The sequence below is a fragment of the Adelges cooleyi genome, unplaced genomic scaffold, assembly GCF_023614345.1.
Source record: "Adelges cooleyi isolate 19-005CV unplaced genomic scaffold, UGA_ACOO_1.1 ACOO_flye_CR_arks_rails_tigmint_CR_PRNA_248, whole genome shotgun sequence".
NCBI classification, from domain to species: domain Eukaryota; kingdom Metazoa; phylum Arthropoda; class Insecta; order Hemiptera; family Adelgidae; genus Adelges; species Adelges cooleyi.
The window spans coordinates 864,927-891,707 of NW_026095913.1; the positions used below are offsets into that span (position 1 = coordinate 864,927).

Sequence of the window (26,781 nt, forward strand, 5' to 3'; positions counted from 1 at the left end):
AAAACCATGTTTTGATCGACACACGTTTTAATGGTATTATTATTCTGTTTAAGGAAAAAACTCACTTCTGTAAATTCCCAACGAATTGTCTTAAATCAATATAGGTAAATTAAAAATTAAGTTGTAAACGTTTAATCACGGTTAACGATTGTCGTTAGTATATTAATTTATATTTAATATATTATTGTATTTTAAATATTTATAAAAAACCGCCTAATACATTTTAAGATTGTCCAACTCAAACAAATATATTTTAGCTTCGATGCAAAGCGAGAAGGTATTGGTTTTACTCTGATGTGTGTTTATTTTTATCTGTATACACTGTAACTTTTTTAATACTGGACCAATTCCTTCGAATAGCAACTCTATAAATCGCAAATTTCATCTAGTTGGTACTTTGGGGGGGGGGGGTAAAAGTTGAAAAAGTTTACTTCTTCACAGACGAAATTTGAGAAAACAAAAAAAAAACCGTACGAGTTTTTAAGTTAGAACTTTTACTGGCTATAGTTTCGAGAAAAAGAGTCGGATCGAGTTGATATTTATAAGAAATATTTATTAGGTATGCCCGCGCACGTCAGTTGTATCAAATTTAAATTAAACCCATTTCCCACCCCCCTAGAGGGGGTTCAAGTTTTTTTTAGTTTTTTAGCCGTAATTTTAAGACCCTTAAGTTGAAAATTTGTCAGTAGTTAGAACTCATATGTATTCATAACATATTAAACGGAAAACAAATTCGGCACTACAGGTTTTTTTCGATTTTTAACTGTTTGTTCTTTTTCTCTTTGCAGTACAACTGAATTAATATAGAATCGAAGTGAGCCAACTCATAACCAACCATAGGCGGTTGTATATTCTGGTAAGTAAAATCATATTTTGTTTTAATTGTATCCATATTTAACCTAACCTCAATCATTTTTATAAAAATGACAATTAGCAGAGTTATTCCAAGTACCTACATTTTATCTACTCAGGTCTTTGCGCATCAAATAATATTAAATTTGACCATTTCAATTATCAATTTATAAATAATAGTTTGTAAGTGCATTTTATTTGTTAGTTACAAATTTTTAAATAACTGCGCAGTAGTATCTATTCTTTTAAGTATTATAAAACAGAATAACGGTATAAAAAAAAATGATAAAATGTTCAAAATTTAACTTCCGACATTAATACAATTTAGTTCCCAAGTTAATTAAAAATCTTTTTTAGTTTCAATTATTAAATATTTTTTGTAATATATTTTTATCCTGGAAACGATAGTAAATTTAAATTTCGTCGGTACACCTACTTATTCAATTTTGAACAATAACAATTTATGAACATTTAAAAAAAAATGTTTTTACTATATTTTATTTGAATAAGCCTTCTCTTTCGGGTGTTCAAGTATAAATTACAATAAAACTACTTTTTAAAAACGATTCTTAACTAAATAAAACTATAAAGACAATTAACATTCGACTTCAACAAAAACTTCCCAATAAACACAATTCGATTAATGTCAACTTTTTACATTGAGTTATATGATTTATATTTTTAAAAAACAAAAAATATGTTTTTAGTTACAACTCCAAAAGTAAGTCTGGCCGATTAAATCTCACTTCAGATACACATAATATATTGAAAAAAATGTTTAAGAGTTAAACTGCATTCTTTGCAATTTTTATTTCATACAAAATAAATATTTTTTTGATTTCATTATTAAAACTCTTATTTGAATAATGTTTTACTTGAATTATTACTTCATTTTTTGTTTAAATACATTTGTACAACATTATTTTTTTGAATTTCCATTTAATTAATTCCCAGGTTTGATTTAGGCATTGTTGTGGGACGCCATATGTTGTTCAGTAGAAAATTTAAAATGTGCAGTTGACGAGCACTTCAAAAATTGATCAAATATTCATAATTCGATTTGTTCTAGTAGCAATGCATGTACAAAGTACATACATAACAATCCCCGTTTGTAAAATGAAAATAGTTTAAACAAAATTAAAATTTTTTTGCTGTGCGATTTATATGTTGTTTACAGGCCGTTTAGTACATTGCCTAATTTGAATTTCTATCACGTCAAGCCTGAAATATTTTAAAAGTTGAATTATGACATTAATCAATTCGCTGTTAAATGAGCTTTTATGGTTTTACTATTCTTTCCATTTTTTACAAAACAATAAATTTCTTCATAAAACATGTTTTTCAATTAATTATGAAAAAAAAAAAATCAATTTTTTTTAGTAAGTTTTTTTGTTTTTAACTTAATATATTACATATAGGTAATATATTTTTCTCTTTGGCAATTTTCAAGGAACATTTTCGATCATTTGACATGTTTAAAACAGTCGAAAAACCATTGTTTTTTGTTTTTTTTTTTAAAGTTGTTAGTCGAAGACATATCAAGTACAACGTCAAAATACCGAGAAGGGAGGTACCCCCCACTCCTGTCCGTGTACATACACGATGACCTAGATTGTTTCCTCAACATTTTGATGTGTATAATATTAGTAGCTCAGTGCTTGAGTAAAAATGACTTATTTTTTAAGTACTGTAGTCCAACTCTTCCGAAGTCCAAAAACCGCTATACCGGATCGAACCGCGAGACAAAATATTATTCTATTGCGGTTTGCCGATATCCCAATGACCGCCTTATAATATTATACACGGTAACGAGACACCCTCGTCGCTTTTACTTTTTCGGCACAGGTCTTAGGGCGCAGTGTATATTATATTTTATTTTGTGAAAACCGCGCGATAACTGGAAACCGCAAACGGGATAATAATATTATATTATGTTCCCTGTTTTTTTTTCTTCTTCAATTTTTTTTTTTTGGCGGCGTTTACTTGTATAAACAAACAGCGCTGTTACAATAACGGCCAAACAAACACTTAGGGACGTTTCGCTTTAGCTGACCATTGTTGCAGTACACACCGGACCGCATTATATTATGATAATATAATACAACAATATCGTGTGTTGTGGCCATTGTGGACCAGACATCTATATTATTAAGGATATTGTTGTTGTCACGGTAGTAGCCGGCTTTCGGGGGGGGGGGGGGGGGACAATGTTATTTTTGTGACAAATAATGCTTATTATTACATTTTATTGTGCTCTAAATAGTGTACAAAACCGTACAATAATATTTTAGTCTCCTTGGCCGTATGTCGCTGCGGTAGCGAACATTAAAAATAATATATTTTATATTATGTGGTGCAAGGGTGCAAGGGTACAAGTCAAAAAAATTAAAATTTGGGTTTATCGGTTTAAGTTAAATATGAGAAAAATAAAAATTGTTTACGTTTGGGCATAAAGGGTCAAAGGGATAACGCGTAGCATGGTTTTAAACATTGATATTCATATGTGAAATATGGAATTAAAAGATACTGAAGTGATCTAGTTTGCTCAAAATAGGATAGCTCACACATCCCTTTAAGCACAAAAATTACACTTGACATAAGTCAATAGAAATTATGTACAAAAAGAAATAACTCGGAAAAAAGTGTGTTTTTAATTTTCAATATATTTTTTTTTTGGAGTAACTTATTTTAAAACTGTCCTTTGATATAATAATATAGTTTATAAAGAATTAGTAGATATGTTTTGTCCCCATGTAAATTAGACCAAAACCTTCGCAACAGATTTTCAACGTTTTTTTTTTCAGTTTTCCAAAAGTAGCAAATATAAACTTATACGCTTTTACAGTATTATGATGACGTTTATCCTCCCGTTAACTAAGCAGTAAAGTACAATATATAATATAGGTAATTTCCAGCAAAATTATTTGTTATTGTTGTTGATTTTGCTGTCAAACTATCGCAGTGTTTTCTATTGAAAAAATAAAAAAATAATTAGCTTCCATCAAACTGAAAGTGTCTTGAAATTGTCGTTAAACTAATGTTGTAAAATAGATAAGAACTTTATCTGTGCTTAATCGCTTTTAAATTTTTCATAACATAGTCCACTATTTTGTTTAAAAGAACTCTAACTTTAAAAATGTATAGGAAAAAAATGATTTGATCTACCAAAAAATTCTCACGCTTAAGCGTCAATAATATTCTCTATATATTTCACTAGAAATGTGATGAATCTAGTTTTATCACAGCTTCTAATCAGTATTCATTCGTGCAAACCCTATTTTCAATTACCGGTGGGTTTATCAAGGGCAAAATAAAGGAAATATTTTACACAGGTTAATCTAGAAGCCATATTAAATATCCTCTATAATTTAAAAGCACAAACTAATGTAAAGGTTTTCTTGTCGCATAGCTTTCAAAGTTATTATTATTTTTTTAAGTTTCGAAATTTTTATCTTTACAAAAATAGCCCATGTTCAAATTCAGATTAAGTCTTAATTTTTAATTTTGGTAAGTTGTACTATTAGTTTAAACTTGTGACGTGAATGTAGTGTTAGTCCATTTGAAAAAAGTCCAAAATAAAGTAAATCGCAATTGGATATCATAATATGTATAATGTAATGTATCAGTCGTTGCCCGTTGGAAATATCACTGCCCGTACTAGGTTTTTATCTTCTTTTTAACTTTGATGCGTACCTAAGAATGTATTTACAATGATGTGGTTTTTTATTAATTTTTTAAAAAATTTTTCTGGATCCACTAAATCTTCTAAGCGGCTAAATCGATATCATCATCATGTAGTAAGTCTAGTAAATTTTACCTGAAAGGTACTTGGGACAAAAATGTATAGCAATAATAAAACAATTTTAGGATTCTATTATCTTTGAAAAACTTAAATTGTGTTTACCCGAAAGTTAAAGAAAACATTTGCAAAAAAATAAAAGTAATTGGCCAAGGGACAGATATCTACTGCATAACTCTCAACAAGTTATACTGACTTCTCTGCACAACTTTAAACGAGTACCTAGTATATTAAGTAATAATCTCTTAAGATAATAATATTCTGATTGGGGCCAATGAACGCATTTGTCACCCCGGCGAGTAAACTCTCAACAAAGATATATGAATAACTGCGGTTGTAATAATATTCTATTTGACAATCAAACGAAATATTATAATTCATCTTGCGATAGATCAAAATTGGAAATCTAACAACTGTAATATCCATCACCGTTCCCTACTACTGGGCACGCTCATAACCTTTACATAATATTAAAGCATAATAGACCTCAGCTTTCAATAAAGGAAATTCAATTTAGACAATAATTTAAAACACGTATACATGTATATAATGCATACAACGGGGAACTATAATATAATATCTACATATATTATGTACTGTGTAGTAATTGCACAACAGTAAAGACAATAATATAATATAAACACAAATTGAATCTAAGGAATATTTTTATTAATAGTTCTAACAAGCTAACAGATAGACGATCAACCATACTGATCCTCCCTAAAAGTCAAAGTATAATTTCAAACACATTTTTGTGCTCTTCTACCGTGTACAGATTGGCGTCGAAGCGTTTATTTTATAACGATTTTTATCATTTCCAGTTGTAATAATAATTCCTGCGTGGACCTTTGATCTCCCACGCCGCAATATAATATGTATTAGCCAAAAACCGCACGCCTATATTTTTTTAAATATATATTTTTATAAAAAGATAACACGACCCAAATACAGAGTAAAAAAAAAAACACAAAACAAAAAATCGATTCATTCGACAACAAACATGTTACAGATTTTTAAATAAACCGTACACCCGATACTATGTGTGTTGTATATGTTATGTTATTGTAATGCGCGTTTATCTAAGGGCCGCCGCTGGTATCCGTTAAGAAGTCTCGGGTTAGCGATGCTATCGAAACACAATAGATCAAAAAATAATACAGTATTATAATGTGTATGTATGCACATACACACACAAGTACCTAAGACAAGCACAACGGGCATACGCCGAAAACCGACTACCGGGCGCGAGGGGGCGGCATGTGTCCGCTAGAAAAACCGTATAATGTTTCACAAAAGGTCCGAAAATTTCCTGGTGTCGGCGGCTCCATCTTAGTAATATACATGTATATAATACTACCGTATTATTACATTATAGAAACATTATTATAATGTTTTCATACGGCCGGTGCGCCCTGATGTATACAACAATGTAATAATACTATCGTTTTATTATTTAATATATATATATATATAAATGTTATTGTGCCCGTACTCGAACTGCTGCAGTATAATAGCATAATATAGTGTATTTCGCGGATTATATATTTTTTGTTTGAGATTGGCCGCCGCCGAGACGTTTTTCTTCTTAATATCTCTAATATATAGGTCTTAGCCTCCCTTCACGGCGTGCACCTACACACAACCGACAACCGTATTATTATATTAGATATTGTTATTGATGTTGTTGTTTGTGAACGTGGCGTGGGCGACAAGAGGATACAAAGGGACTATGCCTATGTATGTTTTTGTACAGGTTAACCTACCTCTATACAGCGTTCAAGGGGCGCTCGGTCAGCAGACACGACGGCGTTGGTCCGTAAAGGATTTTCGAATTGCGGACGACACGTCCGGACAAAAGGGTAGATTATACAATATAGGACCTAATAATATGTCACACTGTTATTGGTGTTCAAGGCGAAATCGTGAAACTTGCAAGCCATACAGCGGTACCGTACGATGGACACTATAGTAATTTACTATAGTCCGAGACAAACGCTAATGCGTTTCGGTGAACGATAATCCGATAAAATTGATTATTAGATGTGTACAACAATATAATCACGGAGGCGTTGTCAAGACTTTTGTCGTGGATATACAACTCGACGAAAAGTACTTAAGCATATTGTGTCCGAACGCCGGTCTATAAGGATATTATTCCGTCTTAAATAGCACATCGCAAAAGCAAAATAGCAACACGTTGCCCGTCTGAAGGATTTGTTTGGCACCGAGAGGAAAATGTTTTGAGAAAAACCACCCAAAAAAATTGTTCTCTGCTCCAAGGAGAAACATTAAACCATGGATACCATGTCTTCGGCATTGCAGGTCCGCGTAAGATACATTGTGATATTATTAAACAGCTGTATGCATTCAGTTATAAATGGACGTTTAATTCGATCGCGAAAAATATATCAAATTTGGCCCAACTCGTAACTGTGAAAGTATGAAAAAGAATAATTTAAAAAAATCTTAGGTCAGCTGCACACACATAGATTCACTACTACTGACGTGTACGGCAAACGATACCGTGCCAGCCCCTATAATTTTTATTGTTTTATGATCGTACGATATTTTGCCGTACGGGAAAAATCGATATGTGTGCAACTGGCCTGATATGTTTTAATATTTTTACTGGTTCGTAGTTAGTGAATCACCCGCTGTTAAAATACATTCTGTTAAAAATCTATACTACTAGATACATACAGGTAGTATGAACGCCAATTGATCCTACGTTAATTATTATCACTCAAACTGTGTTATAGCACTTTCCGAGAAAATCTAAAATATCGGACATCATGTTTTGGACTTTATGATTTCACTATTTCTTCGAGTTCTTGACCTTTTTTTTTATTTTCATATCGCCAGTATAGTAATGGTTTCGACAGTAGCACTCTGCACTCTATAGCCGCTGTCCGCTGTTGTTGTTCCGTTAAACTTGACGTAAACGACCAATGAGCCACGTTGCCCGTTGCTGGCAGTGACTGATGATTGGTAGCCGAGTAGGTAGGTATATTATTATTATTATATACATTCTGCTTTGATTTCGTGTCAAAAAAAGCGGGACCTGCGTCAAAAAAGTACCTCATAACATTCTGTTATTACGTATATGAATTGCTTTTTGTATAAAAAAATATATAAATATATATTATATTATTTAAGAATTTGTTGAAAAAAATACTTTGTGATAAAGTCAAAGTCCGCAGTATGTGTCCACGGCCTTTCTATTAACCGTGGGTCGGACCATAGTGGGGACAGAGCATCATATTGAGGCGGGGGAGGTCACAGGTCTACAGAAATTATTACAACTAAAAATGAAAAAATCACTTCTAAATAAACGCTTCGATTCGAATCAATAACGGTAGAAGAAATACAAATATCGATAGAGGCATATTGTACCTAATGACAATTTAACATGCTTAAAAGTGTATTTTTAGTATTGGAGGGGATCCGGTTAGGGTTGATCTACAAGTTTGACTACAGATATTTAAGAAAATTGTATATGTTATAACGCACACTATCTTCAGTTTAATTTTCAGACCTTTAATCCTATAAAAACTTTGCTTTGTACTTAGCCCTGAAAAAATGTTTTATCCTATTTTTTTTTAATTTTAAAGCTTAGAAAATGAATTACCACATTTAGTTATGTACAAGTAAAAAATAAAGTCGATAACTCACGTTAATATTTGTTTTTTTTGTATACCTCTTCCAATAGTTATTTATCTGATAGTTTTGTAATCAAGTAATAATTAATTTATATAATACCCAATTATATTTCCATTAGCCGAAACTAGTTTAAACATTTGAAACGTTGTCGATTTGATTTGACAGTTAACTTGTTATAACTATTAGCAAAAATTTTCTTATTTCTTTATATTCAATCAGTGTTTATATTATATTATTGTCTTTACTCTTATGCAACAACTACATTGTACACAATGTATGTATATTAAATAAGCTCTTCCCCGTTGGAAGCATTATGTACTTGTATACATGTATTAAATTATTGTCTTTTGATAGTCTAAATTGAATTTCCTTGTGGAAATGCTGGGGTCTATTATGCTTTAATATTATGTAAGGATTATGAGCTCACTTAGTAGTAGGTAACGGTGATGGATATTACAGTTGTTAGATTTCCAATTTTGATCTATCGCAAGATGAATTATATTTTGTTTGATTGTCAAATAGGATATTATCACAACCGCAGTTATTCATGTATCTTTGTTGAGAGTTTACTCGTTGGGGTTCATTAATAATAAAACCATAAAACTGTTTTATTATTGCTATAAATACTATAAGTATAATATATTCCTTATGACGCTAGAAATTGAAAACTGAACCAAAGATATATTCTTGATTAATATGTATGTTGTGAAGAGGGGAGGGGCAAGGACGTATTATTTTTAGACATCAAAGCAAACTATTTATTTTCTATCTATTTTTTTTTTAATATTAGCTTCTATATCAGCAACCGTAGCTTGATTATTAAAATATCCAGACATTTTATAAAAATTCCTTAATTTTTAAAAACGTCGGTTCTTTATTTGCGTTGGGTTTTGTAAGTAGTTTAAAAAATAATAAAACATGTATTTTAAACAAACAATAGTTTCAAGATAAGCATACCAAAAAAAATAGAAAAATTCAAATTTCAATTATAATTAAAGATCGTTTGGGAAACGTCATGGTAAAAATAATGCCCTAAGTTATAGTTGATAACAGGTTTGGTTAGCCCTCCAGGTCAAATATGATTGCAAGCCATCTAAACAATTCTTATTTGGTGTTACTTTTTTGGAGGTTTTTTTTCGAACCTTCAGTTAACTAACCGCTAATTATGTAACCACGCGGATGTGAAACGAAAAGTGAAAAACGGCAAACGAAATCTCTGGGGACTAAACTACCGTTTAAAGTAATCTGGTTGAGCAAGCCTAAAGTTACAATAATATATTTTCCCTTTTGGCTGCAGCGTTTCCGATTGCTCTGTATACGGTACATGGCTGTATAATATAGTCACACAGATCCATAATTATAATTTATAACATGCCTCAATGGGTGATGTAATATCGAAATTGAAATAATATACATAATGACTAGATATAACTCTTAAATGGCCGTTTCGAGTGCACCACATTATTAACCGCTGCCAACTGAACTAATATTGTGTAGTAATTATGTAGATTGATAAAGCGATTAGGTTCATCAAATATATAGGTATTTTATTTTTACACTTAAGTTAATGCGTACACTTTTTGATCATATCCTATCGATGAAGATGTATTAAACATATTATTCAACAGGGCAACATTCGGGCCATTACTAATGCCGTATTTTGACACATAACATACGCCTTCTATCGCCGACCGGTTTCTATAGCACCGGTTGCGTAATCCTTTTTTTATTTTTTGTATAGAAAATGGTGCGGTTTTGAATAAAAACAATTTTTTTTTTTAACTGGGTTCGGCCTATTTTTTGAGAGGGATTGCGTTAAGCGTTTGGGTAATCCGACCGAGGTGCTCGTTAAACGTTATAATATAATATTATAAGTGTAACAGTCGCACCGCGGGTGCTTTACCTCTATTACACACATAAACACGGTAACGGTTACGGGGTGTGTTCAATGAGCAAGGGCGAGAAGTAGAGAGAGAATAGAAAAAAGCTGACAATAATAATAATAATATATATATTATCGAAAGACACTAGACAAGCTGCTAACGCCCATATAAGAACAAATAAAAAATAAAATTAACCAACTCAATCAAATACAATGGTATAGACTAAGGGACAACAAACTCGGAGATGTCAAACACACCACAGTCAAATGGACAGCTATATAGTTAACAGACTCGGCCACAACAACATTGTGAGACAAGCACCCGCTTGCTAGAATATGCTACTGTCATTTGGCCACCCAAAACTATTCTTCATACTCACCACTTAGAATCAATACAAAACTATTTTATTCGTTTTAATTATTTTTAACCTCTCCATTCGTCATTTAATGGCGTCTAAGGTTTCTTCAACATATCAACTCTTAAAAAATCAGCGGAATCAATTTAATATAATATTTCTGTATAATCTACTCCATAATGAAATAGACTGTCGTCATCAGTTAATAGAAAAAATAAATTATAAAGACACATTTTTTTATTAGGTAACAATATTAGAGCTAAATATTTTCTCTTCGCCGGCTAATACCGTACTAAGTAATTAAGATTTGTTTTCGTGTTCATATTTACAACATGTTTAACTTGTAAACTGTTTCTCGATAATTTATACTTATTAATACTTTATTTTAGATTGTTAAGTGTTTTTAGAGACAAATATCTAAATCGCTAGATACAGAAAGGGCACATGTCCAGATTTTAAAATTTTTCAGAAAAGACAAAAACTTGATAGATAATTTTTCTGAAAAATATTTAACTATTGATTTCATCCACATGACAAGGGCCTTTTCTGCAATTAACGAAATTTTTCACAACTTGTTTTTCGGGTAGGTACTTATAATTTATATACTTATAGGGACGTGTTCCGTTTACACGGAATCATATATTTATCGTTATTACATTTCGCCGTGTCCAAAAAAGAACGACTTAACTAGATTTTTAAAAACCAATTTTTTTTTTTTAAACTGATAACACTCTTTTTTGTATTATCGGCGAAAAAGGTAGTAATTCAATTGTGTTATTCAGAACCTCTTTGGTCGATTCGAGTTATTAACTTTTTCGCAGGTAATACAGTAAATTAGTGTTGTTCTTTGTTGGGCACGGCGATTTGATTATGCAATAAAGTGATTTTTGTAAAATCACTTTATTGTAAAAATTGTCACATGTGCCCTATCTGTATTTAGCGATTCAGTTATTTGTGATTTATTATTTTTGCGTTTTTGCTTATTATCATCTTTAATTACTAAGTATGTTTAATTGTTAATACACGCTATTATATTACGTGCATTGTTACTGCAATAAGAATACAATATTATTTAATAAATAACGACGGTAAGGATTAAGGATCGAGCGGACGCCTTTGCGGGTTGGGTTCGAAACAAAACGACTATTCGGGTGTGAACGCCGGCGGTGCGACAAATTTTCTGTGTAATACACCGTGTTGTTTTGTGTGTGTGTGTGTGTGATGCCAAACAATAACATCTCATTTAAACATTACACGCTAGTAAATAAATAAGAGGGACGCGTTTCTCTGGTTGTTGCCGCCGCCTAACCTAACCTCTCGCCCTTCCCCCGTACGCCGAATCGGTTATCCCTCGTTTGCCGGCCCCGTCCTTCTCCTCGAGGGGGGGGGGCATTTTTTTTTTGTTGAAAAGAACATTTATCGAATTATACCCGGATGTCCATCGGGCCAGGCGCGCGGGGGAAGGGTGGTGCACACACAAGTGGCCCGTTTATTCGAAAGCCGGCGGTTTGGGTAATGATTTTGAGCGGAGGGGTGCCCGTAGCCGGCGCGCCATTGGTCCGGCAAGCCGCGCCTCTCGCTCCGGGCGCGCCGCGGGCCTCGAGCGCGCACCGCAACGCGGCGTAGACCGCGGCCGCCGTAGTCGTCGTCGTAGCCGTTGCCCGCGTTGTCCGATTTGGCCCATCTCTCTCGGTTTTAATCAAACTATTTATTATACACCAGGGCATTGACGAAGAAAACGTTTTTTTTTCCTTTTCAATTTTCAGACTTCCGTTTACCGTCGTGTTTACTTAACCCGTGTGTCTGTCTGTGTGTGTTCACAGTGTGTACCTATATTGCTGCTGTCGGCAATCATCATGGAGACGGACAGCAACAGCGACAACGAGGTGTCGGCCGCGATGCAGAATATGCCGCCGTACAGCCGGGCCAACATCGAGATGTTGATCAGGAGACACCACGCCGCGGTCACCGCCCTGGGATTGGCGTTCCAAGGGCCGCAGCACGTGGCGGCCGCCGGCGCCGTGGCCACGTCCGTGCCCGCGCCAAAACACCATACCATCGACGCCATACTGGGCCTGAAGCGGGACGACAAGGACCAGGAATCTGGAGGTAAGCAGCTCATAAGCCTGTACTATTACTTGCATCCCATGCCGGGTATTTTCCAAAATTATCTAACATTGTTTTTCGTAAGACAAAGAAAATTTACAATCCAAAAAGTAAATGCAATCTGCAAAAGCAATAAAACTTACGTATAATATAACTACTACTTATAGCTAACTCGACAATTATTCCAAAATCTAGGGAGATTAATTTTATAAAATACTTGCAAATAGGATATTTTTAACGGGCACCCACATTAAATATGTATTTAAATAAATATGATACTCCCTAACATATTAAATGTTAATTGTTTAATTATGAATCAAGCAAATTTGTTTGGCAATAGCTTACCTACCTAATTAATACTTAATATATTCTTGTATATTTAATAACATTTGTTCTTAATATATTATTTTAGTGATAATATTATATAAAATGTAATTGGTAGTATGTAGGTATACATTATATATATTATATATTAAATATAAAACATTATAGGTGTTCATAATTCACAATTCACAATATAATAAGTATAAGGAAAGGGAATACACAGTTTTATAAGATTTATAGTGTTTTTAATATGAAAAATAATGAATTATATCGATCATGGTAAAAATGAAGCTATAATCTATTTTAATTTGTATTAAAATAGTTTTTTTGAGAAAGAGAATAAAAAATTATCAATGACGGTAGTAAGTATAGAGAAATATAAGGGTTGATATAACGAGTATAGTGAGTGCACCAATAAATGGTGTCTGAAAGGGATTTGTCGATAGAGAGATAGAGGATTTGACTCGACAATTCTAGACCTGTTTATTCGAAATAATTATTGATAATACCTATTTCTCAGGACGGAAAAGGGTATTCAACTGACTTTGTATACAACATTCCGCAGGGAAGCAAAATTAAAAATAATTTTTCGCACGTGCCTTACGGGCAGAGATGAGTGTAAAGTATAAGTTTATCGTTTAATAAGAATCCTGAATCATCTTTTTGGATCAATTGATATTCAAAAAACTAAAATGTAGTGCAATCGACCATTGTGAACACAAAGAATATAGTGGTATCGAGAAGTAAATGTTTTAGGTGTATTATGAGTGTAGACAATGCACTTCAATATCTCTAAATAGTAAAATAAGTACATACCTACATAGAAATAGATTTCATTGAATTTTGTTCTACAACCTGTGTTATTTTTTAAATGCTTCATGTTGGGTTTTGTGAATGTTCCTGTTGTTGTTCTCCGTCAACCACGGAACACTGATCGGTTCATTCGGATTTAATGGACCGTCAAATCAAATGAACATAATACAAGAAGCTTTTGACAACATCGGCTCTATTGTCTTTTGGCATGTGTATTGACTATAGTAGTTACACGAGCCGGTCGTTTTCAACAAAATATATATTTTCAACTTAAAGCTATACAAGTTGTTTAATTATTTGTATCAGTACGACGTTTTCATTACAATACCTACCTACATAATAATATATTACAATAATACCTAATTGACTTTCGAAACTTAATAATTGCCTTCCATACACATTGCGATATGCGTGTGCGGTATACTTTTTATGCGTTTCATCCTCCTCGGATGAGTTTACAATGTTATATACCTGCCTATTGTATTATCATCATGTTCGTTTGCGGTGCCTAATAGTCAAATTTTACAAAACATGTCTAAGACTAATAATAATAACAATTAACAATCGAATCCGTATAGTTAATTTTGGTATTTGTGGGAGGAGGGGCGGGAGGTAAGGAGACGATTATGCCATGACGGATATTGCCGGAAAAATACCGGTAATCGTCTAGAGCGCCAGACGGGGGGGAGGGGAAATTCGTTTTCAAGCCCATTTGGATTTTTAATCACTTTATACGGCCGTACATTGCTTTTGTTTCAATACGTCAGAAACTTTAAACGTTCACCGTTATTAAATGATGTTATTATTATTATTATTGCTATTGCTATTGTAAGGGATTATAATTCCGTCCATATAATTACCGCAGTCATTTCCCTAGTATATACCTACGTATATATATATACCGTACGTGCACCAGTTGCGGTCCCGCTTGTGCTTAATTGGGACTCCACAAAATATGATGACATATATATGTACTAATGTGTTTTTACATACACACAAGTACGCCTTGTTTGTTTTACAAAATAAATTACTTTCGTCTCACGACCGTCCGGATAATGTGTGTGTGTGTGTGTACAAAAGTTTCGAAGAGCTGATTTCAATAAAGCGTGTCACGGGCCCATTAAACCGTTTCAATTTGACAACAGTAATTTAGACGGTTTTTTTCCACCCCGGCGCTGTGCGTTGTCTATATATACCTACCCCCTTATATAGATATTAGGTAAACGTAAAATATATAGGTACCTACAGCTATACTTGTGTGTTTTATTATAATAATATATGGATAATATTATGTGTCCGCGACAAAATATTGCATTGACACATCCCGACGGGAATTTTTAATTAATTAATCAATTACCAAAAATGGACTTATGGACAACAATATTGTGTTATCGGTACGACAGGAAGCGGCGAAAGGAATAATAGAGTATAACTCCGTACACCCATTGTAGCTAATATTATAAACATTAAAGAAAAAAAAATCATTATGTAAAAACTATTTAAAAAAAACCCAGACGGTGGTGCAAGCCTAATTCGGTGTGCGTTATTATTATCAACGGTCGTTATCGGTTCGCGTGTCGTTTGCTCGTATAATAATAATATTATAATAATTACCGAACAATTAAATTGATTAAAACATAATATTTTAATCGGCGGTCTCCTTATCGCCGCCGCCGTTCCAATTAATAATTATAATAATAAGTACATTATATATTAAAATTAATACGCAATTTTACAATATTATTACAGTACCCCCGCCACGAGCGCACCTTGTTACCCTTCCCCTCCCCCCCCCAAAAAAAACCACTAGTTTTTAACGCACTTAACGATAATATTAATTAATAATGGGTTTTTTTTTCATGTAAATGTTCTGATTTTGACGAATTGAGAACAATAATTAGGTACATTATTTGGAAAATATTTATGTTGACAATGACTATGATAAAGTACTTATGTTTTTCAATAAAATATACTACACTAAAAATTAAAAAAAAATCTTTTCCATTTGAACAAAAAAGTCAACATAAATTTGGCAAACGTATACTATGTGCGCCTTTGAAATCAATATTATTTTCTTTTTTTATATTATATTTTGTAACTCGGCAGAAATGCAATTTGCAAGTCAAACTTAACCAAATGAATCCATCATTGTCTTATTATACGAGTCGTACATATTTAATTTTTAATAGTATCCATATAATCGGTAATAACGATTATAATGCAGATTAGACTCAACTAGGTCAATATTTATTAACCAAATGGCATTTACGATAATTGCTTTATCGAACGACGAATTATTATAATATATACCATTAATTATTTATAATATATTATAAACGTAACCAGCGTTATTATTTAATAATTAAATTATAAATACATTTATGCTACGCCCTATATTAAATTACTTATAATATATAATTATGTATAAATAATTGAAACTAATTTTTTGTTTTTTGTTACATCATATATCATTTAATTTATTAAAATATACACATATACATCAAATAAACACACACTACTTCATTGAACGATCGAATGGTGTATAATTAATTAATGTAAAATATATTGCACCGAACAGTGATCATATAGAAATTTATCTAAATTGCGTTATAACGAAATCATTTGAATGTCGATTTTGATTATTTAATTAATTAGTTATCGGTAATAATGATATCGTAGCGTTGGTGGAGATCAGAGGGGGGAGGGCTTGGCAGTCTAAGAACCTTATAACTTTTACGATTTTATGAAATCAGAGAAACGTTGTACAGCTGTACTAAATCAACGGTAGGTAATGGTAAAAGTGCACCCGTTTCCGTTTAACACGAGCACAATGAGCATAATATAATAATAATTATAAAATCGATAATCAATATTAAAATAATACACGTATAGCGTGCCGTGTGTGTGCACTGTGCCCACCGCATGAGTTTTAATAATTAGATACACTAAACAAAATATATACAATTTTATTTTTTAATGATTAGGTATGGTTATCGTCCAGAGTTCAACGATAGTTGTTTACCTACATAATACTTATTATGACAAATATGAATGTTGTATGTATAGTATTTACACAATATTAAAATGTATTACTTAATATGTTGTCTAATAATAAATTATGATTAATGTTTTTTTGTTTAAACTTTAACGGCAACTTTTAAAATATTATAATTTTATGTGCATTGGGTAAGGTCAACAAAATTAAAATAATATTTGTTCCAAAACAAATTAAAAATTAACAATAATTATAATAGTTACACTCGAGAAACATACAAAATAAATTTAATACAAATATGTAAGTTCAATTTTTCTTTTATGTTGAAATACACTTGAAATATTTTACAACCAAACTATTAAAAAGTATATGTGTATTTTATATTAAGTACACAGTTATTAAAATAGGTAAATAATAATTTATAATTCCTTTGTGCTTTGTAAACACCGTGGAATATGAGGTCAACCGTGGAAATATTAAATTATAACATTAAAAATCCATTTAAGCGATTAAAGTTTTTAAATTAAAACGTTTTATAGTACAATTTTATTATTTTATCAAAAGCAATACAAGAAGTTTACTAAAATTGGACGCTATCCAAATAAATTATAAAAAAGAAGTAAAAAGTGATATAAAAGAAAATGTGTTCATTTGACATTAAAACAAAATCCTGTTTTAGTTTATAAACCCCTCTGCGAGAAATTCCTAGCTATTTTTATGTGAACAATACATTTATTAATTAGAATGAAAAATTAATTGAATTCAATTTATCACATTTCCCGTAAAAATGTTAGACAAGTTGGGTTTTAAGCTACGGTTTTTTCCTCTGTATTTTTTAAATAATATCTTGTAACGTACATTTAACCTAAACTCGATGATAAATTGCATCTGATTTTATTGCTTACAATAAGTTTCTGAGATTACAGTTTCTGTCCGAGGATAGCAACCATAGTAACTTATTGATATATATTAACTGTAGTCCCGATTAACGCGCGCATAACTAAGTAGATAAAACTAAAACATCTTTTTGTTGGACTCGTGTTAAAAAAAAACCCTAGTACAATGGGGTCAGGGCATAGTAGGAACGGAGCATGTTATCGGGGTGAAGGAGGTAACAGGTCTACAGAAATTATTACAACTAAAAGGGATTTTACCACTTTCGAGTAAACGCTTCGAATCTGAAGACGGTAGCGAAAGCATTCAAAAAGGAATCACGTGCATATTTAGGGCGTCTTCCTCGGCGAATTTAAAGGGCAAGGGGTGAACTTTTTAAATTTTCGTTAAGGCCGTTCCGTTGGGACACTTCGGCCAATCAATCGTTTTGGACGGTAAACTAAAAAGCTTAACAACTCTACGTAGGTAAGTATATGCTAAACAGACGCGCGTGTAAACCGCCTAATCTGGATTTGCTTGTTTTCATTTTCCCCATAAATTTTCTCCGGAACGGTCGGCCCCGGTGCTCGTTAGGAAAACGTCGGATTTTTTTCTTCTTTTTGTGCAGCTTTCGCGACCTCCGCCCTAAGTATAATAACAGTATTGTCGGACCCGTCATCCGGTGGCGGCAAAATCTAAATCCCCGTTGTGTGTTTTTTTTGTTTTGTTTAAAACAGTACATAAACCGCCGTGGCTGCTAATAGAGTCGCCGCCCGTCGCACGGTTTACACGTCGTGGGACGCAATCCGTTGTTAGCCTAATTGGTCGTACTGTATCGATGTACCGCGGTTGTGGTAACAGCCGGCCGCCGGCCAGGTCCCCGAGGACGAGGGGGGCTTAAGCCGATTTCCCGGATCCTTTTACCAGGAGAGTGGCGGGATTCAGCGGCTTGTGTGTGTATAAAAATAACAACATAATTCAAAATTACCCCCTCCCCACCCCTTTCGCCCTCCCGCAACATAAATAGGGATTATGATAATACTATTTCAATCTCGTCAATCGCGACGTCCAATATAAACCATAACCTGCTCGAGATAATTTTTAATTCTCTGGTTTGTCTAACGATACTAGTCGTTTTGCAAAAATAAAAAACCCAAAGCTCGCCGGGGAGCTCTACATAAAATACAGAGGGGGTTGGGGTAAGTTGGGACCGAAGACGCTCGACAAAAGTCATAGTTGTTATTTCATCGACATTTTTCCTGCTTTGACGCACTGCAAAGGAGCTGGTATTGTCTTTACAATGATGTGTTTTTATTTAAAGTTGGAATGACTAAATAAATTTAGTCGCTGTTTAACATAACATTTAGTTGGCACAACTATTTATTTAGTTATTCCAGCCATAAATATATTATGTCCCTGTAAATTAACCTTAATTTTAGTTGATCCAACTATGTAATTATTTTGCGTGCAACATAAAATATTATTAAACTTTTTGAAAAATGGTCAAATTAGCTCCAAATTCATGTAGAATATTCTTTAGACAAAGCATGATCTAAGTCACTAACCCTTTTCTCCAAAAGGCGCGAACGTTTTCTTTGTTTCGCTTTTTCATGTGTAGATAGATTCAGAGCTTCTGGGTCTGACAATTGGACTGAAAGTAGATCCAGAATGGGGCTATAACATATAAGATTTTCATAAAAATCCGTAGGCAGCCTTTCTTTTTTTGTTATCAAAGAAAAACTATAAAAAAGGGAGAAAATTACATTTTTGACCGTAGTAAATTGTGCAACTGAGCCAACAGTCAACAGGTCTGAGAAACATATTATTTGAACTTCCTTACCCCCCCCTGTTTAGTTGCGCCATCGACGAATCGTACCCAACCTATTAAAAATTACAATTTTATCTATATTGTGTTTTTTATTGATATTTCTACAATCAATTTTATCACTTTCAGTTATGCCCTGACCGCGCTGTGCTGGCTTTTTTGTTACTCGACCGTCTGTCTCGGTAGAAGTCGGAAGCGAACAAAAATATAATTTAGCAAAAAACAAAACCATGATAATATATGAAACATTCAATTGGCTTAGTCCGAGATAACAATATGGCGTATATTAAATGTACAATGATTCGGGGTACGCTGTTTAAATTGTATTTTGCTCTAGCGTTATGATGTCTTTGAACTACATAATGTTATTATTCATTGTTCCAACAAAATCTAGTATATACAGTACAGTAATTAAAATAATATTACTATTATAACGAGCGCAATTAACAATCTAAACACAATTATTGTGAAATCAGCAACGCTGCGCAAACGATATCAGCTATATTATAATAATTAGTAATCGTATATACATAATATAAATGTTAATTATGATGTTATAATTAAAATGACCGGCTTTAAAATACGATAAACTCGAAACGAATACAGTACATAATATTAATTATGCGATTAATTTTAATTTGTCATCTTTAATTGTATGTTAGTCCGGAGAAGACCGATTATAGAATAACCATAATAACATATAGTATTAAGTGAGTATATTGCATTAATATATATATTAATTGGATTTATGTGTCCTTTTGTGAGACATAAATGCGCTAAATAATATACTCTCAATGAATTTCAAAAAACATATCTAATCTTAAACAATGAATGGATTCTTGTAAAAAATATACTTGCATATTATTCTTGCTCGCTCTGTCTTCTTTTGTCGGATTATTAGAGTTAATATAGGAATTTAGCTCACACGACTTTTCGACTTAAGCCCAACGACCAGTGTCTGTGCGTGTTATACCATAATCGTGACGACCCGTATTCATGAAATACCTATACAATAAACAGAGCTAGTCTCACAATTCTCGCTTATAATAGTGTTTAAAATATATTAATAGTTGGCTTTTCATAAGCGATTAACGATTAAATTGTTTGGACGCAACTGATACAACCCAAAGTTGTGTATTTGCATGTACTGCTAAGACCGCACACAAACCCTAAGCTTTTGCTCTGTTCGATATTGTATTATAGTTGCTGGCTACAAGTTTAATAATATGTCTTAACTGGTTAGCACGGCCGTCGAAGAGAAATGATAAGAATTGTAATTTGATTAATCGATAAGCGGTCGTGTAATTATTTTATCCCCGTTTCGAACATAACACACGTTGGATGTTAAAGACAAGGTTTTTTTTTTTGTTCAACGTTCAGTTTAAGAGGACGTCATATCCCTCTAATATTTATTTAAATCTTAGTTTAAAGGTTAAACTGTGACGTGTAATATTATTTGTTCAGTAACTAGAACTATTTGTTTGGGAGTTAATTAATTTTTCAGCGTTTCACATCATCCCAATTGACAGCGATTTAAAAATTGTTTGTCATGTAAACGTGTTCACAAAAAATAGAAAAAGATAGCCTCCAGGGTGGTTTTAGAGATAAAACACCTTAGGTGAAAAAAAGATAGAGCCATAGAGTACAAGGTTTTCGGAGGGAATCTCATAATATATGCATTGTCTACAATAATGCATCACAGGTGAATATTATGATGAATGCAAAAATAATTTTTCGAAGCTTTTTTGAATCATTGAACATTTTTTTTCTAATTATTAGTATTTTGAAAAAACCCATGCGAGGTTCGCTCAGAAATGTTATCCTCGATCTGAGACTCGTCGGGAGCTCGGGATAAACACATATTAGTAATTTTCCACGATATCTAATTGACATAGAGAATCGAGGGGTGCACAGAGGGACTCGAATTTGGATACATCATAATAATATATGTATATATATATATATATACTACACGGGATTTACAAATAGCACACGTCAATCGCACAGAAAATAACGTTACAAACAACAGTAATAGTGATATAATAAAAATAATGTTACTAATAATTCGGCGCGTTCCGCCAGCTCGTGTGAACCGACACTTGTGTGTCGTCGACCATTTGTCACACGGAATAACGTTATAAACCGCCACCCCCGCCCTGTGCAATGATAAAATATATATATATAATAACAATAAAACCGCAATAATAATAATATAATATTGTGTGTGTGTAATAATAACGGTAATGATGATAATAATAATAAAAATAACAACAATAATTCCCGGCGCGTTATCGGACGCGGTATAATAAACCGACATGTTATATTATTATATAAATGTTATAATATATAACATTTATACACTGGAAATGGTGAATTATAATCGTAATACGATGGTAATGCGACGTGCAAAAAAAGGGGACAGTCACGGGGTAGAATGGGGAGGGTGTGGTAGGGTAGATAGGTGGTAAGGGCGGTTGGCAACGATCGGTTCGAATGTAGTACATGTACATACAGCTGTAAGTATATATTATGGACCCGGTCCGCATGTTTTTTCGAGTCGAGTATGTGTTTTTTTTTCTGTTTCCCTTAAGCCCTCCGACCGCGGCCATCAAAAAAACCGTAATCCCTAATGAAGTCTTTGGCCGCCACCGAGTGTATTGTGTAAATTATTAACAACCCGACGTTTATATTACCCTGGATTACGGATTTTCACACCCCGTCCAAACAGAACACACGATACACCCAAGTGTTTTATCGTATTTAAAAAGAATAAAAAAAAAAAAACTGTATGTACACAACTCGAGTACAGTGCAAACATATTATAACAATTGTGTGTACCTACATACTTCTACATAGGTCCACCCGGTCGGGGGGTCGTTAGAAAACAATATTGTGTCCAATAAGAATAAAAATATAATAACAGAACATCGTCGCAGGACTTTTTAGCGCTTGCAGAAGTTATAGGAATTGTAAGAATTATAATAACATTGTAGTGTTTCACATTCAAGCACTCAAAATTTGGCTATAGTTTTACTGCATAATGACCCCCGGGACCCCCTTAGCTCTGGGGCCCCATCACAAAAATCAATAGAGTACAAATTAAGAGCAATTGTAACTTATGACAAGGTAAAAAAAAAATATTATTTTCCGTCTGTGAAGTTGAACGACTTATTGTATCTTACATGAATGATGGGGTCGATGTAAAATATAAATATTTTAATATTTCTTTTTAATCTTTGGCTATCAAAATTATTAATTTTCAATTGGATTAGTGTCGAAATGACTCCAAAAAATATCAGGTTGTTATCGGTTTTGGTCGTTAAAGGTAACCGCCCCGGCCCCCGTCTCGCTGTGACTTTTTAGCAACAAATGGGGAATTATTAGTTTGGAAAAAAAAGAGTCTCGTGCCAATTTTGTCTTAGCAATTCGGGCGAATTCGGTTAGATTTTCCTAACGACTTCCAAAAACGTCTGCTAATCTTATATCCTGTCTGCCATCGGTATGGTGTATAGACATCATCGATGTACAAACACACACACAACCCTGCCGGTCTTAAGTCGCTATCAGCACCGCCACCGCGGCGTGCCGGGTAGTTTGATAAAAGTTTATACCGTGGAAGAGGTAGATAAGGGGAGGGAGAAAGAGTGAGAAAGAGGCTAATTTTACAGTCGTGCACGGGCGCCGTCCAATTAAACGTAATAATTCGGATTATTAAAACGGATCGCGTGTCGAATTATGTTTGTAGCCATTTTCATGTAATATATATATTTATATAAAAACAATTTTATTTTCTCTTAAAAAAAAAAAGGTATAATAATAACGACAACGATGATGGTATATTATGAAAAAAACTGTAAACCGCCAAACCGATATACACATAGAAGACGACGGTGACTACGGGTTTGGGCTGAGACGACCGAGGAAAGGGGTGAAAATTAAACAGTACCTATAACCTGGTAATATATATATATATATATACATTTATGTATATAATTATATTCTTGTGCACATTGCACACACACACACATTTATTAAGCCACCGCTAACGAGGTAATCGCGTGCACTGCCGTTAGGATATATATGGGTTGTGTTGTTGTTGTTTTTTTTTTTTGACAAAAAAGACAGACACGGACGGTGTATAACGATAATCTGATTATTGGCCGCGAGAAATTAAAATTAGAAGAAAAAAAATAATAAAAACAAAGTTTTTACAGGCAATAAAAATATGTTCATTTAACCTAACCTAATCGAGAGGCCCCTCCCCCCCCCCAGTGGTTTCTTTCCACTCACTAGTACCTACAGAAGTTTGATCTATCTTGGTTTTGTGTATGTCTAATACACATTGGAAATTCTTAATTTAAAGTAAAAAAAAAGCCATCATTTTAATGTGGTTTTTCCACAGCATTAATTTCGAGTTCAACATGTTGGTGTTATGTTTCAAGCACATAATATAAAGGCTCTTAAAAGTATTTTTTGTTTCGAAAAAAAAACCATTTTTTTTTTTGATATTTTAGAAAATTAAGAAGCAACAGTAAAATTTTCACCTGCCTAAACCTGCCGACATAGCTGGCTAATCATTAAATGAATTTAAATAGCGCTGCAATAAAATAAAGAAAATATTTTCAACAAACACAAACTACACTAAGGAAGATAGACAAATGTACAAAATCATATCGTTAAACATACAAATTGTGTACGCCGATATCACACATGACTTGTCAAAAAAAGGTTCTCCTTGTCCTCTCTTTTTATTTTCATCTACTATAACGGTGTTCCTGATCACAGCTCGATTGAAAACATAAGGTTTTTGTATTTTGTCCCATCAGAAGGATATACACCTATTATATCGTTTGCTGGTCTAATTCTTCCCAAGTTGTACATACCGCTTAATCCGCTCGAAACGCTTGTGTCGAGGTATTAATCAAAAATAATACCTAATTAGATAGGTACTATATTATATTATCTATACTGTGTGATTATCGTGGTCGGCGCAGCAATAGAAAGAATAATATCGATTTATTTTTTCATTCCAAACCGCACCTAATTAATACCGTGTTTATTTCAATTATAATAATATGCACCCGTTTTAACGCGATGTGGCCATTAGGTTGGGGAAGGAGATTATTTTTTTAATATTTTTGTGTTAATTAAAAAACCCTCAGTTTAAAAAAAAAATAATGAAAAACGGCAATAGGAAGCAGGACGTTTTGTTAACGAAACCGTTTAAAACACAATAATATGGCGTTTCATCGGTTAGGTTTATCGTCGACCACCGCAATTTTTTTTATAATTATTATTTATTTTTTTACTAGTAAAATAACGAGAACATAATACCGTCGCAAGGAAGCTAAAATTCCGTACGACTTTAGTGGTGATGTTCATTGTATAAAACGACCTTATTTTAAGGATAAAAAAAATTATACAAATAACAAAAAGTCATAAATCAAAGTCATAAAACACTCGGTATCGTATAATTGCAACGGTTAACGTACATTTATATAAATATAATTAAAAACCAGTTTTATCAATTGTTTAATGTGTTGTCAATTATTTTTAATTTAATAACAACAAAAACTATAGCGTTCAATTTGTTCATGTGTAATATAATAATTAAGTAATTTATTTGTAAAAGATGCAAAGTGAAAAAAAAAATCAAATTCCTTGTATCATAAATTGCACTGAATAATTAATAACCTAAACTATTATAATATTATCTCTCAAACGTATAGTAGGTATACAAGACGTGTACAACATTAAATGAAAATCAATAAAACATTTTTAAATACAATTTTTCTTGATAAACATGTAAAAATAAAAAAATAGTTCTAAGACTTACTGTGAAATATTTGATTTTATTATATTTTATAGGAATAAATAATAGTATTTATTTTATTCAACCTTAAAAGTTCAATTGACTTATTTAAATGCGTTATAAGAACAAGGAACAAGGAAGGAGTTATATTTGTATACCTAAGTGCTAAAGTAAAAAAAAAAAATATGTTATTGGTAATAACATAATATGCTAGAGCTATTGCTGTTTTTTTAGGATTGTTATACGTGGTATTTTTTTATGTGTTTAGAAGGGTAATATAAATCTTTGAAAAAAATTGCCTTTAATGGGTGTGTACTATTTTGAACTGACTCGACTTATCCCTATATATCTAACCCTCGGTTCATATTGTAATCAATTTTGTAAATTCAAAATTACCTTTTACGTTTTGTTTTTTAATTTTAATATTATTACTTTTGTCTACAGTCACCGCCAGATCGGGCAAAACCGAGAAATGGGTAGGATTAGTCGTTGCCAGATAACTTCTTGGCAGCTCACGTTTAAAAAATAATATATATAATTTACCATAATATTATATTGTATCGAAGTCGGCTTGGATATCGAAATGTTAATAATTTTTCTGTAATGCCGTCAGGCGACGTTAAGTCGAATCACTTACTGCGAGCATTAATACAATATATTATGTATATAATATAATATATATTGTATATGTGATTAGTGCCGACAGTCAGAAGCCGCTTCCACATTTACGCCCAGGCTATCGATTAACTTGTCAAAAAAACCGTCGAGAAGTTAACACACACACACACACACACGGTAGTAGGAAATTAAATGAATAAAAAAATATATATGTATAAAATAAAACACATTAAACGTTCGTGTATAGATATTATATTTTATATATGTGTATTGTGTGTGTATTGAAAAAAACTACATAGTCATTGGTCCATTTACACGAATCACTTATAAAATTATAATAATATATATGGTGGTAGGTACAAATTATATACATAAATAAGTATATTTATACAGTATATTATAATATAATATGTATAAACTTATCGAACCCGTTGCAGCGGCGGGTCGATAAAATAACATACATTATAATATTAATATAATAATAATACTAAAAAAAACTTGGTCGCACTCGATGGTGATTATTATTAATTCATTTCACGACCGCAAAGCGTGCAAGTGGCTACCGTCTGCACGGGTTTTGTGTTACCGGTAAATTATATTTTTTTTATTAATAAAATCTATATTAAAAAATAATATATACATAATAACCGTTTGGTCGGGAGCCCGGGTTTTTGTACAATAATGTTATGTTAATATAATATAGTGTTATTATAGTTATATTGTATATATTTTGAGATTCGTCAGAAGCCGGACAGACAGAGATAACCATCTCTTAATGCGATCCGGACCGGATTAAAAGGTTTTTTCCTTGGCATGGCAATTCGGACGTGTCGTGGGTGTGCGCTTAAGCCGTTTCGTAAGATAAT

General features: G+C 32.6%; 2 protein-coding genes across 2 annotated transcripts in view; both read left to right on the top strand.

Moving 5' to 3' along the window:
* Window positions 1-26,781, top strand: part of LOC126837403 (trans-1,2-dihydrobenzene-1,2-diol dehydrogenase-like) — a 284,532-nt gene that overhangs the window by 185,771 nt on the left and 71,980 nt on the right. The window lies entirely within an intron of this gene.
* LOC126837402 (retinal homeobox protein Rx1-like) overlaps window positions 12,203-26,781 on the top strand; it is a 34,505-nt gene continuing 19,926 nt past the window's right edge. The window contains exon 1 of the mRNA XM_050571311.1: window positions 12,203-12,658. Within this exon, the coding sequence (XP_050427268.1) occupies window positions 12,406-12,658 (253 nt within the window). The 5' untranslated portion in view covers window positions 12,203-12,405. The remainder of the gene's footprint in view (window positions 12,659-26,781) is intronic.